Source organism: Eleutherodactylus coqui, chromosome 3 (assembly GCF_035609145.1).
Source record: "Eleutherodactylus coqui strain aEleCoq1 chromosome 3, aEleCoq1.hap1, whole genome shotgun sequence".
NCBI classification, from domain to species: Eukaryota; Metazoa; Chordata; class Amphibia; order Anura; family Eleutherodactylidae; genus Eleutherodactylus; species Eleutherodactylus coqui.
Genome location: NC_089839.1, coordinates 42,719,660 through 42,735,609, shown reverse-complemented (window position 1 = coordinate 42,735,609; position 15,950 = coordinate 42,719,660). Strand labels below are relative to the sequence as shown.

The 15,950-nt window shown below is 45.0% G+C and overlaps 1 protein-coding gene across 1 annotated transcript in view; it reads left to right on the top strand.

Annotated features, from left to right (window-relative positions):
- Window positions 1–15,950, top strand: part of PPP1R21 (protein phosphatase 1 regulatory subunit 21) — an 83,043-nt gene that overhangs the window by 32,712 nt on the left and 34,381 nt on the right. Inside the window, exons 9-14 of the mRNA XM_066595524.1 lie at window positions 3,928–4,077; window positions 6,799–6,900; window positions 6,996–7,084; window positions 10,821–10,957; window positions 11,959–12,051; window positions 15,073–15,200. Coding sequence (XP_066451621.1) covers window positions 3,928–4,077; window positions 6,799–6,900; window positions 6,996–7,084; window positions 10,821–10,957; window positions 11,959–12,051; window positions 15,073–15,200 — 699 coding nt within the window. The remainder of the gene's footprint in view (window positions 1–3,927; window positions 4,078–6,798; window positions 6,901–6,995; window positions 7,085–10,820; window positions 10,958–11,958; window positions 12,052–15,072; window positions 15,201–15,950) is intronic.

Sequence of the window (15,950 nt, the reverse complement as noted above, 5' to 3'; positions counted from 1 at the left end):
GGCTCTTATTTGTTTTCCAATTACCTTTTCTGTTTGCATTTACCAGTTTTCCATTACAATGTGGATGATTTAAAAGTAAAGAAACTTTCTGTTCTATTTGCACCCAACATATAGTTGCAGGAAAAAGTGAACCCTTTGGAATTACCAGGCGTTCTGCATTGAGCACTAATACAATGTGGTCCGATTGCTATCAGAGTTTAGATAAACACAATCTAACTAAACTAATGCTGCGTTTCCCCAAAAATAAGACCTACCCCTAAAATAAGCCCTAATCTGATTTTTAGGGGAAGGCTTTAAATATAAGCATATAAAGCATATTGTAAGTTAAGATGGTTGCCCCCATAGTTATGTAGAAACAATGACCTAGTAAAATGTTATGTTAGGCTGAAAAAAGACACATGTAATAAGGGCCTTGTGTGGTGTAGAGTGTTAATGCAGCAGAATGCAGTCCCAAGCTCTCACTCAGTATCTGAAGGTTGCCGGTTCAGTCACCGCGTGGTTCAGGTAGCCGGCTCAAGGTTAACCAAGCCTTCCATCCTTCTGAGGTCGGTAAAATGAGTACTCAGCTTGGCGGGGGGTAATAAACCAAATTACCTGAAAGTGCTGTAGAATAAGTTGGCGCTATATAAATAACAAGTCCCATGTCCATCCAGTTCAGCCCGTTGTCCCCAAAGTTGACTGGCAATCGGAATAATCCCCGGACTATAACATGTAGTATTGTGACACTCAAGAAAGACATCAAGACCCCCCTGGGAGTTCTCAATCACCAGGCAGAGCGTTCCATAGTCTCAGTGCTCTTACAGTAAAGAATGTCGGTGTAGAAACCTTCTTTCCTCTAGACGTAGAGGGCGCCCCCTTGTTACAGTCCTGGGTATAAACAGATGATGGGAGAGATTATTGTCCCCTGGTATATCAATATATAGTTATGAGGTCACTCCTCAGCTGTCTTATTTTCAAAACTAAATAATCTCAATTTTGATAACCTCTCTGGGTATTGTAGTCCGCCCATTCAGTTTAGTACTTTAGCTGCCCACCTTTGTACCCTCTCAAGCTCTGATATGTCCTTCTTGAGGACCGTTTTGGGCACCAGTACACAATACTCCATGTGTGGTCTGACCAGTGACTTGTAAAGAGGAAGAACAATGTTCTCGTCATGTGTCCCTAGACCTCTTTAGATGCACCACGTGATCCTACTTGCCTTGGCAGCAGCTACCTGACACTGATTGCTCCAGTTAAGCTTACAGTTCACTAAAACACCCAAGTCCTTTTCCATGCCAGTCTTCCCCAGTGGTTTCTCACTTAGTGTGTAATGGTGACATGTATTTCCTCTGCCCACGTGTATAACCTCACATTTATCAGTGTTACACCTCAATTGGCACTTTTCTGCTCAAGCCCCCAATTTATCCAGATCCAATTGGAACCACGTTCTGGCCTCTCTAGTGTTAATTACTTTACATAGTTCTGTATCATCTACACATCATCTACTGTGCAATCCTTCTACCGGGTCATTGATAAATATATTACAAAGAAATAAAATCTACAATTGGAAAATAACAACATATGTTTCTACCTGGTTTAAATAAGGGGTAAAAAAAAAATAAAAAAATAATTACATAAAATATTTTTAAAAACTTCCCCCGCAAGGAGTTATCTGAATCAAATGAAACTTTCTTTGTGTGATTGTAATGTCAGTATAAGTAAGACCATATCAGAGCAAAAGTTTATTGCAGAAAACTGACCCCTTGAAGGGAGGCTCTAGTACCCTGTTGTACCGCCTCTAGCTTGGATACAAGATGTGATACGGGCGGGCATGGAGGCTCTAGTACCCTGTTGTACCGCCTCTAGCTTGGATACAAGATGTGATACGGGCGGGCATGGAGGCTCTAGTACCCTGTTGTACCGCCTTTAGCTTTTGTATACTAGATGTGATACAGGCGGGCATGGAGGCTCTAGTACCCTGTTGTACCACCTCTAGCTTGGATACAAGATGTGATACTGGAGGGCATGGAGGCTCTAGTACCCTGTTGTACCACCTCTAGCTTGAATACAAGATATGATATGGGAGCATGGAGGCTCTAGTACCCTGTTGTACCTCCTCCAGCTTGGATACAAGATGTGATACAGGCAGGCATGGAGGCTCTAGTACCCTGTTGTACCTCCTCCAGCTTGGATACAAGATGTGATACAGGCAGGCATGGAGGCTCTAGTACCCTGTTGTACCGCCTCTAGCTTGGATGCAAGATGTGATACGGGCGGGCATGGAGGCTCTAGTACCCTGTTGTATACAAAAGCTAAAGGCGGTACAACAGGGTACTAGAGCCTCCATGCCCGCCCGTATCACATCTTGCATCCAAGCTAGAGGCAGTACAACAGGGTACTAGAGCCTCCATGCCCGCCTGTATCACATCTAGTATACAAAAGCTAAAGGCGGTACAACAGGGTACTAACTAGAGCCTCCATGCCCGCCCGTATCACATCTTGTATCCAAGCTAGAGGCGGTACAACAGGGTACTAGAGCCTCCATGTCCGCCCGTATCACATCTTGCATCCAAGCTAGAGGAGGTACAACAGGGTACTAGAGCCTCCATGCCCACCTGTATCACATCTAGTATACAAGCTAGAGGCGGTACAACAGGGTACTAGAGCCTCCATGCCTGCCTGTATCACATCTAGTATACAAAAGCTAAAGGCGGTACTAGATGTGATACAGGCGGGCATGGAGGCTCGAGTACCCTGTTGTACCGCCTCTAGCTTGGATATAAGATGTGATACAGGCGGGCATCCAGGCTCTAGTACCCTGTTGTGTCACCTCTAGCTTGGATACAAGATGTGATAGAGGTGGGCATGGAGGCTCTAGTACCCTGTTGTGCTGCTTCTAGCTTGTATAAAAGATGTGATACGGGCGGGCATGGAGGTATATGGTATCGTTCCACATTTGCTGTAACTGGGCCTTTAGATCGTGAAAACTCGTAGGCTGTTAAAGTTGGTGTCCCAGTTGGTCCAATACATGTTCTATTGATGCTAAATCTGACGACCGGGCAGCCACAGAAGTGTGACAATGTTGTAGGGACATTCTTGTGACCCCCATGTGTGTGCAGCTGAGCATTATCCTGCCATAAGAGGAACACATGTGGCTGTAGGATGTCCTGAACATATCGCTGAGCTGTCATTGTCCCTCGTACCACTACTAGGGGGGACAGACTGTGCTATGCGATGGCCTCCCTAGACATATGGTTGCCTTGTGTGTGTGCCCTCACACATCCCCTGATCCCAACAGTCTGGTCAGAACGGCCCAGTTGCCAGCATTTCATCAATACGACCATCCAGCTTCTCGCATACCAATAATGCGCCCCTCTCAGACTCCGGTAACTGGGGGAAATCTCTTCTCTGCATTGTAGAGGCGTCTAGTGGCCAACAAGCTCTACACAAGCGGAAGAAGAGGTCACTACACACAAGGAGCCTCCGAGAGCCTTTTATAGGCCAAGGGTGGAACCACTTTTAGGGCCCTTAGGTGGCAAGACCGTTCATCTAATCACACCACAACTGTACTCTGCATATCTGTGTGTATTATAATGTGTGTATGTGTAAATACGTACTACATGTATGTGTGTATTTATATCCTACAATCTGTGTGTGTGATCGCTGCGGAATTATGAAGGGGAAGCGTCTTCCTGGCCGTGTCTTCTCTGGTAAAATTGGCCATTTGCTTGGAGTGGGGACCTCATTATGTCTATGATAATATGTGCAGCCGTAAAGAACTAGACTGTTTGCCCTTTAAGTATTAGCTGTCTGTATGTCACCCAACATACTGTCGTACTTTATGCATAACACGGAGATCTGGAATGACCTCCGCTTTCTCTAGCTGATAAGCAGGATGAATTGATGAGTCCACTGATTTTATTTGTTTTTGTTTTTTTTTCTTTCCAGCTAAAAACCCGGGAATTAGCCGGCCAAGCTCTGGCGTTCGTCCAGGATCTCGTCACTGCCCTCCTGAACTTTCATACATATACAGAACAGAGAGTCCAGATCTTTCCCATAGATTCTGCCATCGATGTCATCTCACCGTTGAATCAAAAGGTACCTGTGACTTATGTTGTGTGTGCGTTCCGCTAGCTGAAGAGTGAAGTTCCAGTAATCTGGCATCAGAGTCCATGATTTCTAATAGTCATGCACTTGGTTCTGACATGCACTGCATTAGGAACTCCATAACGCCTTGTGACCATCTTTTTGGACCATCACGGCTTTCAGACGCTGAGGAACAGACTCCACATTGTAGTGAATAGTCCTCCATACTTAACTTGGCCCATGGCCGCTGCAGCAGCTCCATCAGTTGGGGCACATTTTGGGATAACCGGGATCCGTTTTAATGGTCAAGGCAGTGTGGGGAATTCATTGTCATGTTCCTCCAACCACTCCCTACTGATCCAAGCTCGATGGGTGGTGGTCTGTTAAAAGATGGCATTGTGGTCGGGGTAGACATCCTGAAGAAATGGGTACAGATGGTCAGCTTGTGGGTCCCTGTAGGGTTTATCATTCAAAGATTGGAGTATGATGACCAATGGTGCCAGGTGACCATGCCAGGAAAATGCTCTTGGGATACAGCTTCATGCTATTTATTAGAGATGAGCGAGCGTACTCGGATAAGCACTACTCGCTCGAGTAATTGGCTTTATCCGAGTATCGCTGTGCTCGGGTCTAAAGATTCGGGTGCCGGCGGGGAGCTGCAGGGGAGAGCGGGGAGGAACGGAGGGGAGATCTTTCTCTCCCTCTCTCCCGCCCACTCTCCCCTGCTCCCCGCTGCGACTCACCTGTCAGCCGAAGCGGCACCCGAATCTTTAGACCCGAGCACAGCGATACTCGGATAAAGCAAATTACTCGCGCGAGTAGTGCTTATCCGAGTACGCTCGCTCATCTCTACTATTTATGCTAGATATGGACCTGGACGTCTGTATGGTTCAGCTGGATATGTGACTTGTCACTCCAGACAACCTTGTGCCACGTGTCCAAGATCCATTGACCTCTTTCCTGGGCCCACGTGAGGTGGTGGCTAGGACGTAGGGTCATTAGGGGCACCCTTGTTGGTATTTAACTATTGAACCCCAGTTGATATAATGTACTGCATGGTCATTATGGAAATCTGTCTGACTTTGCAGTTGTTGTACTGCTGGGTCAGTTGGTCCACTGTGGCATGTTGTAGCTGAGCTCAACATTGGGCGGGTAATAGGCTGAACTGGATAGACATGTTGGTTTTCGGCCTTACATACTACGTAGTTAACGGATGTGCCACCCGACATTCGCCTCTAGGATCAACTAGGCATCTGTGATCATCTGTCGGTTGTCTGCCCATGGTTCAAGCAGTCTTGGTACACTCTCGATACCGTGGTTCGGAAACGGCCAACAAGTCTGACTGTTTCAGAAATACCGGCAACCAACAGACTGTACGTTGTCGGAGTCACTCAAGTCACCATGTTTACCCAAATGTTGCCTTCTGCTGCACAGAGGAGAGATCAGCACATTATGTAGAGCAGATCGTGACGTATCCATCACATGATACCGCGTTACTGATCACATGATGTCACACTGATCACATGATGTCACACTGATCACATGATGTCACACGCCAACTATTCCTAATGCTGGGATTTTTCAGTGTACAACTGCAACAAGGCTCATCAGAATAAAAAATGATCAGTAACCAGTTGTGCATTTTTGTTACCTTTTAGGCTAATTTCACACAGGCGGGGGGTATACTGATTGCATTAGTTCTTCTCTGCTGTACCTCCTATTTGCCAGTTTCAGGTCCTGTTTTTGGGCATCCAAGATGGCTGACTCAATTTTCAGACAACCCAATTTCCACAGTGTATTAGTAAGGTTATACTACCAATGCTCCATACCTGCTCTGTGATTGGCCAGACCTGCTAATGTGATCAGTACTGGCCAATCGGAGAGCCGTGCACAGTCTGCATTAGGTAGTTGGAAATTTGCTGCCACCATGTTGGCCAGATGAAAACAGGACTTGCAGCTGGGGGGTCAGAGGGATGACAGAGGGTCGCTATAATTCGTTACCAAGCTTTACTGATATATACTGTATAGCATTCTGGAAATTCAGTCTTTAAACTAGATTTACAGGTAAGAATCATCCAAAAATAAAATTTTCTCCTATGTCAAGTTAAAAAAAAAACAAAACGTCCATTACTTCTCTACCTGCCTTGGTATGCAGCAATATGGCATTGGGGAATATATCTCTGCATAAATAGACAGATTTGCCAATGAGGCGTGTGGGACAGCTGTCTGACGGCTCCCCTGGGAACTGTGATGGTGGCCATATTGGCACCCTTCTTTCCCAGAATCTTAAGAAAAACCTCTGAATTGAATCTCTCCCAATTTGACAGAACATGCTGACTTACCTTGATGCCATTTTTATCCTTTTTTTGCAGGTAATCACTGGAATTCATATGTTGCATTGTGTCATAGTAGCCACTAGATGGCAGTGTTTGCTTACAGTTAAACATACATCTCATTACTTCTGGTCTTCCTATGACCATAAGATTTCACTCTTTACATATTATGGGGCCTATTTCGTTTTCGTGGAAGACAATGCAATTATTACACCCGGCTGAGCTAGAGATGAAACTGTAGTTCTTTCTTCAGCTGAGTTCTTTTGAATTATTAATGTCGCCTCTGATTTCAATTTGAGCCTTGTCTTCCTGTAATTGACAGTGATGTATCCACCGTGCATGATGCAAGGTATAATCGCCTCCATTAGATCCGTTAATGCCCTGTTTTGTTTTTCCGCAGTTCTCTCACTACCTTCATGAAAATGCCTCGTACGTGCGTCCTCTGGAGGAAGGAATGCTCTCGTTGTACGACAGCATCACGGAAGGCACCGTAACAGTCCTGGTAATATTTCTGCCCTCATTATTTTACCTCTCCCTCCCCGACTTGCCTATAAATCTCTATCCAATTCACATGTCAGATTCCAATTTCGTTCCCAGGAAACGGCGGTGAAGCTGAAATTTTTTTCAGAGTACTTTACATCGTATGTCTCTTACCTGCGCAAGATCCTGCCGTACCAATTGCAAAGGTATGCCGAGTCATTTGTCAGCATTACAATTCAGATTGTGCTTGGCCCCGCTAAGATTGGAAATTCCCGCTGCTTTTTAGCACCGCTATTGGCTTGGTTTGCAGCATTGTAACTGTGAACATGTCTTGGCCACAGCAGAGGCCGTAATTAAAGTTATCCCCACCGGTTCTGTATAACATCTTCTTGCCAAGTCGTGTTGTAATGCTGCTGCAACTGCCAATGAACCAGACTCCTTTTTTCTTAGTTTTGCCCATATTCACCCTCCGAGGTGTTGGAACACAGCCGTATAACCTCTGATAAAATCCGTTTAATACCATCAGTTAGCTTTAAGTAAGGCTGGCATCGAGCAAATTTCCGGACGGTACAGTCCCACTGCAAAACTGGTGCCAGCGGATGAAGGTGATTGACGATTATGACCGATAATAAATGGGAATTATTAGCTGTACATCTGATATATGAGAGCTGCAGTTAGACACAAGGATCTAGAAACTACCTTTATTCCAGAACTTCAGGAAGCACATAGCACTGCCCGAATCTGAACTTCCACAAGGCCAGGAAGAGTATAGGGACATTTTATAAAGGCTTTTATGTCAGAATTCTGTCTAAAAGTCGCTAATGTTTGCACAAGTCCCAGTTTTGCAAAAATTAGCAATTTTTATATTTTTATAGCTCTGAAAAGTGGGAGCGGGTGACCTGGAATGACACGTTTATGCATAACTTATACCAGAAACTGACGTGAAATGTACTCCAGGTTGGACCACGTCTACATTCCTGTGCAAGCGCATGGAGCTGCCGTGATGCGCCTAATACATGAAGAGGCGGGCACCTATTCATCTATTAGGTCTGCTGATTTTAGTACGTTTTGGCCTATCATATGATCAAATAAAGGCATAGCAGCAGATTTTGTTTGCTTTTTATGGCGATCTGATAATCTGGCACAGTTGAGTTCCAATAATGCCAGATTAATGGGATATTAAAAGGGCTTATCTGATGAATCGTTTTATTACTAAAGGTCCCCAGAAGACAATGTATAGCGATTAGAGATGAGCGAGTGTACTCACTAAGGCAAACTACTCGAGCGAGTAGTGCCTTATGCGAGTACCTGCCCGCTCGTCTCTATAGATTCGAGTGTCGGCGGGGGGCGGTGAGCGGCAGGGGAGAGCGGGGAGGAACTCGCTCTCTCACTCTCTTTCCCCCCCGCTCCTCCTTGCTCACTCCTGCAACTCACCGCTCTCCCCCGCCGGCACCTGAATCTTTAGAGACGATCGAGCAGGTACTCGCATAAGGCACTACTTGCTCGAGTGGTTTGCCTTAGCGAGTACGCTCACTCATCTCTAATAGCGATTTTGAAAGTAGTTTACATTATTTTTTAGCATAAAAAATAACTGTCATCTTTTGCTTCCATGTCCCATGGTGATGCTGGAGTGAATGCTGGATAAAATCTGTTTCCTTCCCCCTCTGGCAGCTGCCAATGTAGTCTGTTCTTGCCTACTCTAAGGAAGGAGTATTTGCCACTGTATAGTACTGTTGAGGTTGCTCTTTCGGACAGGGCCAAAAGCAATTTCTGTTGGCCGATATGCAGGGAACGGAGGGTCGCTGTGTAGAGACCTGACTGGGAAGAGACTGAGCATGTGCGTCCTCCAGTGCTCCGCTCTGTAGGTGGACATGCACAGAGTAGTGTTATTATTGCTCTTCATCGCTCATCAGAGCAGCTGTGGGATGCCATTGCATCCCTCTGCAGTACCTGGAATGCAATAAAGAGACAACTCCCACCTGTTGACTGCTGCACACCTGTAAAGGTGGACGTTCTTAAAAGGAACGAGATGTGACCGTATTTGAAGCCATTATAGGAGCATTCACACCCAGCTGATTTGCTTTGGAATCTCCGAAAAGGAAGATTCTGCATCATTTCCTTACCAAAATCTGCATCGAAATCCGTGGCGTTTGGTGCAGTTCTGTAGCAGATTTCACTCCTTCAATTAAAGGCGTGATATGTCTTGCAGATTCACACCAAAATACACACCCAAGTGCGCTTATCTGATGCAGATTTTTCCGTTGCTGAAAATCTGCATCAAATTGGCCACACTCTAAGGGCTTATTCACACGAGCAATATTCTCGTGCGAGTTTTGTGCGATGCACACAAATACGAAATCCATTCCTTTTAAACGATTCATTCATAGGAGAAAAAAAAAATTTCAGCACGTTCGATCTTTGGGTGGTCCCTTGTTTCTCAATGTGTGAATGTAGCCTCAGGGTGTCTTCACACATAGCTGACTTGCTGCAGAATCTGTTGCAGATGTTGGTGAGAATCTGCAGCAGATTCCACGTCTGCACGCACATCAACAGCAAATCTGATGTGTGAACACAGCCTAAGGATGGAAGAAATCTGCACCAAAATCCACGTCAAATGCAACAGCTTATGGTGTGGATCCACAGTAGACGTCAACCTTTCAATATCGATGGGGTAAAATCCGCTGTGAACGCTTGGCAAAATCTGCACACAGGCTTCGGCGCTGATTTGAATTCAGTTGAAAGGGTGAAATCGGCTGCAGATCTGCAAGATAATATGCAGCGACTCTGCTGTGAAAGCGCCCTAAGGGCTCACCCGTGATTTCAGTGTGCATTACATACGCTATGCATGCCCAGCTGAAATGCGGTGAATAGTGTCCTATGAAAGGACATTGATTTTCATTGATCCATTCACATTAGCGCGTATTCGGTGAATGTAGACACACACGGGAAAAAGATGGCCGCATGCTCTATTTCACCGCATTTCACGCACAACCAGCCCTATTATTCTCTATGGGTAGTGTATGCAATGCTGACCATACGCAATACACAATAGCGAGCTCATCACCGAATCCCACGGCGGTAAAACACTGCGTGATCCACCCAGCGGTTTATGCTTACAGCCCTGTGAAGGATCCCTTAGTAATTTGTTAATGGGGCTTAAATTCATGAAATCCCCATTAAGTGCGCACTAGTTGTAAGTGCAAGTTGTGCCTGAGAGATTTGGGTGTGACTCTCATTCCACAGCACATAGACACAGCACCTTGACATCCATTGACATGTCCTAGTTTATCTTCCATGAAACGGACAGGAATCTGACTTTTTTTTCTTTTTCATCGTGTAAAAACGTCCATCTGTATAGCCCCACAGACTATAATGGGGCAGGGTGCTGTCCGTGGAATTACAGGGACGCTGCATGGCCCCCAAATATACTTTAATGTGTTGGAGGCCATAAGAAGTATAAATGGATTCATGGGATAACCCCTGTAATTAAACTAAACAAAACTTGGGGGTGTAATCACTTTGCTGGTGGGGAGCTCAAGTTGCAGGAGGGTATAGAGCTTGCGGTAGATTTGTGAATATCCTAGGAGGCTCTGCAATTTTGCCCTACTGGATCTGGCCAAGTACTCTATCTCCGAGAGATGAATGAAGCGGCAGTGTGCATGCTTAACCCATTCGTCCGGGGGGCACGGGACATTGTTTTTATGATCATTGAGGTTTCCCAGCAGCCAGAACCCCACCAGTCAGACACTTATTCCCTATCCACAGGATAGGGGATAAGTTGAAAACCCCTTTGAGTGTACTGGAAAGATTGAATAGTGGTCTCCATAGCTCTCCGGCCTAGAGCCAACAGGCTAGAAGATGTGAGAAAAGCTTTGATAGAGCCGACTTTAATGGAAGTTTTTTGTTTCCTTTTTTTTCCTCTTTCAATGTCTCCACCCCAAGTTTGGAGGAGGAATCGGAGTTTTCCCTTTGCACAGCAGCTTTACGTGAACACAATGTGGAACTGCAACGGGACATGAAAAGAATGACTGCACTGTTTGAGAAGCTGAAGACTTACATTGCCCTCCTTGCCTTACCCAGTGAGTAACGTGTAAAGACTCTGCAACTCCTATTCCGGACCCCACTACCCCCAACCACCTCTGACTGTGGTGGCCGGGCGTAATGAGAAGGACGGGTACAGCAGAGTTTGGCTAAGCTATGCTGTTTCTATAACTCCTATAGAAGTCAATGGGAGGTATGTAGACCTCATAGCACAATGGGCTATATTGTTTCGGTGTAACTTCTGTTGACTTCTATGCCAGTTAAGGAAACAGCATAGCTTAGCCAAGCCTCCTCGCGTTCAGCAGCACTCCTTTAAAGGATGTAGTGGGTTGATTTTGCATTCTGAAAGCTAGGACATCTCCTCCTCCCCTTTTGGGTGGAGGCCTTCGGTGTAGTGACTGGCACGGGGTGGAGGCCTTCGCTGTAGTGACTGGCACGGGGTGGAGGCCTTCGCTGTAGTGACTGGCACGGGGTGGAGGCCTTCGGTGTAGTGACTGGCACGGGGTGGAGGCCTTCGCTGTAGTGACTGGCACGGGGTGGAGGCATCGGGTGTAAATTCTTTTCATTTAAGAATTGTTTTGTAGGGCAAAAAGCTTGCAGGGTCTGATTAGGCTGAGATACCTGGCAGACACAGAGGCCTTGCTGCTATGGTAACCCATCGGCACCTCGGAATCACATTTCAGGGTGCTGATGGGTGACTAGGGGAGCCTCCCTACCCTTGTAACCTGCTACCATGCTGCCATTGCAATTGATCATGTTATCGAAGCAGTTAAAAAGTTGGAAACTGAGATCTCTCCACTCCCGGCCATTACAGTAGGAGACCAGCGGTTAGTAACCAGCCGAGCGCCCAACCTGCCCCTGCTAGAGCTTTACACCCATGCCATAACTTTATGACTGGTTTAAAGCCCAGAACCAAGCTGGTTAATTTGCGAGATCCAGTATCTGCAGCCTTTCAGAATTAGCATTCCTCCAGGGTCTCGTCAATATTAATGACCTGATTCACATTTTAATAATCTATTTTTTTCACTAATTACTCCAGGCACGAAACCAGAAGGTTTGCTGAAAGCCAACTATGGTTCCATCCTGACACAGATATCTGACTCTCTCCGTGGACTTCATGATATTATGAAAGGTAATGTGCAGTAAGCGACACAATTACTCACTTAACGCTCTCTCTCGTTATCCTCTTCATGGCTGGAATTCCATAGAGATCTGTTTCTTTAGATGACAATTATCCGCTCATAATCCCTAAATACATTACAGTCCCATGACTCCGAGTTTGTGCTCAGTGCATTCTTCAGCAGTGCTTGTTCTATATAGCTGTAACTTATTATAGCTTGTGATGGTAATGGCTTGTACACCGGCCACACACACGGTTAACGCCGGCAGATTAGACCTTGATAAAACTGGGCAGATTAGTGGGTCAGGCTGAGTTTACACACAGCAATTTTGGCTGTAGTTAGATGGATTTCCTGGCGAAGGTCCGAGCTCTATATTTACAAGCAGCGATCTGTCACCAGGGATGAGAACAGGAAAGAAGTTCTTCTCAGAGCCAAATAAATCCCCACTACTAATAATAATAATGGGATTTCTCATCTACTGACGGTTTAAACTTAGATTACATAGTATTGAATTCGGTAAATCTGAATGTTATTGATTTGATGTGACATTATTGTTTGACTGGCAGCAAAAAATTTAAAAAAGTCAATCCTACTTCACATATATGAAATCCAGTGTGAGAGAACACTGTACATCCTCTGTTTTTTGTGCTAATTAATTCTATGGAGCAGTATACCATGTTTCCCTGAAAATAATACACTGACTTATATTAATTTTTGCCACAAAAGAGGCGCTGTGTCTTATTTCCAGGGGGGAATCTTAATACTTACCTAGCATGCACTGTCTCTCTCGCATCCCTCCAGGCGCTCCGCAGTCCTCCGTGTCATCCTCAGCACTGAAAGAGCATTCTAAACCTGGTAACGTGGGTTGAATACCCCACCTCCAGCAAGAGAATGCTGTGATTGGTTTAGGATCGCAGCCTGAGCCAATGACAGCTGGCGCTCGATGAGCCAATCACAGCCATTCAATGATGTCATTCACTGAATGGCTGTGATTTGCTCATCGAGCGCTGGCTGTGATTGGCTCAGGATGCGGTCCTGAGTTAATCACAGCATTATCTTGCTGGAGGCGGGGTATTCAACCCACGTTACCAGGAAGAGAATGCTCTTCCAGTACTGAAGACTGACAGAGCGCCTGGAGAGCAGCGAGAGGGACGGCGCCTGCGAGGTGAGTATTTTTTTTTTTTTTTTCATGTAGTGTAATTAGAGCTTATTTTCAGGGGAGGGCTTATATTTCAAGCCCCCACCCCAAAAATCAGCATAGGACTTATTATTGGGGTAGTTCTTATTTTTGGGTAAACACTGTACTTTCTAGCCTGGCATTGCATAGAGTGCGACAGACAGCTAGCTGCTGGTAATCAGCCCAGGAAAATGTGCAAAAAAGGAAAGTCCAGCGCCTCCATAAATCAATTCTTCATTATTCCATTAAAAAACTTCTAAGATGAAAGTTCATAGTGCAGTATAAACTCCTACGTGTTTCGAGCGGAAATGGCTCTTGTTCATGCTGTGAACAAGAGCCATTTCCGCTTGAAATCTGTAGGTGTTCACACTGTTATTAACCGTTATCCTGTATTTTATTAATGGAATAATTAAAGTGCTGGACTTCCCTTTTTTGCAAAATGTATATTTTTTATATTTTTTGATTGTAGAATTTTCTTTATAATTCCATTGTCTGTATATTATGTGGGGGCGGTCATGTTATCTTGGCTACGGTTAACAGCATTGAGAGATTTGCTTTACAGCGGCCACATGGACCATAGGAATGTGTAAAATTGAGATGTCCTTGATATCCCCTATAGTAAAAGCTGGATCCTGTTATCTGTATATAGGTGTCACTTTTCTTTCCAATAACCTAACATACAGGTGTAATTATGGTTGTGCACATCGGTATTAATTATAAAGGATCGACTATACATTCTTATACCACATGTGGTCCGAGTATACAGATTTTTTTACATAAGTTTAGCTGTAGCCTGTAATGTTCTGATTATTTTATTTATAACATTACCATTTGAAACAAGAAAGAACACTTAAGCAGTGTGGACCACTTTGATAGTTATTGAGCCTTTGGGTATTGACGAATAGGGCTGTAAGGGGAGGGGTTGAGTTTTTAGATTTAACGAAGGATAATGGTTAAGCCATATGTTCCATTTGTCGGTGAAGGCATCTAGTTTCTCACCTTGGACTGCTAGCAGTTGTTTGAAACGATCAGTATGATATCCTCTATGGAAGATATTCTATTGCTTTTCCAATTTCGTTCTAGCGTAAGGCTGCCTGTCCACGAGCGTTTTTGCATTGCATTTCCCGTGGCGATAATCTGCAGGGAACGCAATGCACACTTTCCATAGCATTGCTATGGAACGCCCCCTGTCCAATGGTGAGAGTCCCCATTGTTGGAGTAGATCCAATCCTTTTTCGAGTGAGCTGAAGCTGAAATTAGAGCCATTCCTTGAGACAATCAGCTTTTTATAGGAAATTCAGCCAATTCATAAATCCCACCTCCACAACACAACGCCTATTGATATGGCTCTTGACCGCTGCATAGCCAATCAATGCAGTGCTCGATGAACCAATGCGATGGCTCCGATTGGTTCATCGAGCGCTGCATTGATTGGCTGAAGAGCGATCAAAGAACCAATCACAGCCATCACTTCCTGGAGATGGGATTTATGAACTAGAAAGTGATTTTGTATGAGCAGCTGAGGACTGTGGGCCTCCGGAGAGCAGCGGGAGGTACCTGGACCGCGCCTGCTTGGTAAGTATAAGACATTCACCGAAACTAACACCTAGTGCCTCTTTTGGGCAAAAATTAATCTAAGACAGTGTCTTATTTCCGAGGAAACCGGGTATACGCCTTTCTTCGCCCCATATGCTGATGTATTACAAGTAAGTATGGGCTCTGTCTGTTCTATACAGGATCTATAAATGATGACGCAGTAATATCTGCCACTTCCCATAGTCATGCTTTACTCCAGGCTTGTAACTCCAGAGGATTTGCCTAGTTTGTCTATTTTCACTGGTTTATGTCATTGCAGAGCTTTCCAAGCACTACAGTCATAAAGTTGCACTCGAGCAGGAGCTGCCAGGAGCCACCGATAAACTTAAAACCACAAATGATTGCATCTTGTCTTCACTCGTTGCTCTGACCAATGCAACAAGCAAGGTAGTGATATTGCTGCGGGTATTGAAAGTATTTTCGTTTTCTCACTGGATGGAAGCGCGTAGTTAAAGTTATACCCTTTGACTGTCAGGCTTTCACAGTTTTATTTAAAGGCCAGGCAGAACTACACTACATGGACTAAAGTCTTTGAAAACTCCTCTAATTAGTGATTTTGGTAATTTCGCTCACTAATGGGTGCATAAAACCAGACATGCAGCTGAGCAATCTTCATAAACATGCATTAGTAGGATGAGGTGTTCTTGGCGAGTTCCTTGCCCATAATAACCTCTACTAGAGAGCGCTCATATATGCTCTACCAACTCTCCCATTCAAATTTAAGGAAATGGGAACAAGACCCACTTTCTTTGGATTGATGGAGATTCCGGCAGTTCTGCGTCTGCTTTAACTATTGTTGGAAAAAACACTTAAACTTTACCCCAGTGTTTTGATGTGGTGGAAATTGTCACACATTGTGCAGAAAATCTGGGCCTTTGTGGTTGTCTTTACATAAGCAGCCCATACATGGGCACTAGGGTGCCCATACACATTAGATAAAAGTCATCCACACCAACAACCTTAGACTGGCTGGTTAATCTGTATGGGAAACAGAAAGATTGGGCATGTTTCAATCATCCTTTGTGCTCACGGTAGGTTCTGTATATACTCCTCTGGCAGCGTCTCTCCCCCCCCCCCCCACTTCCATTGCAAGAAGATTTAAGCATACGTGTGTTTGGGGCAATCGTGAGAGATTGT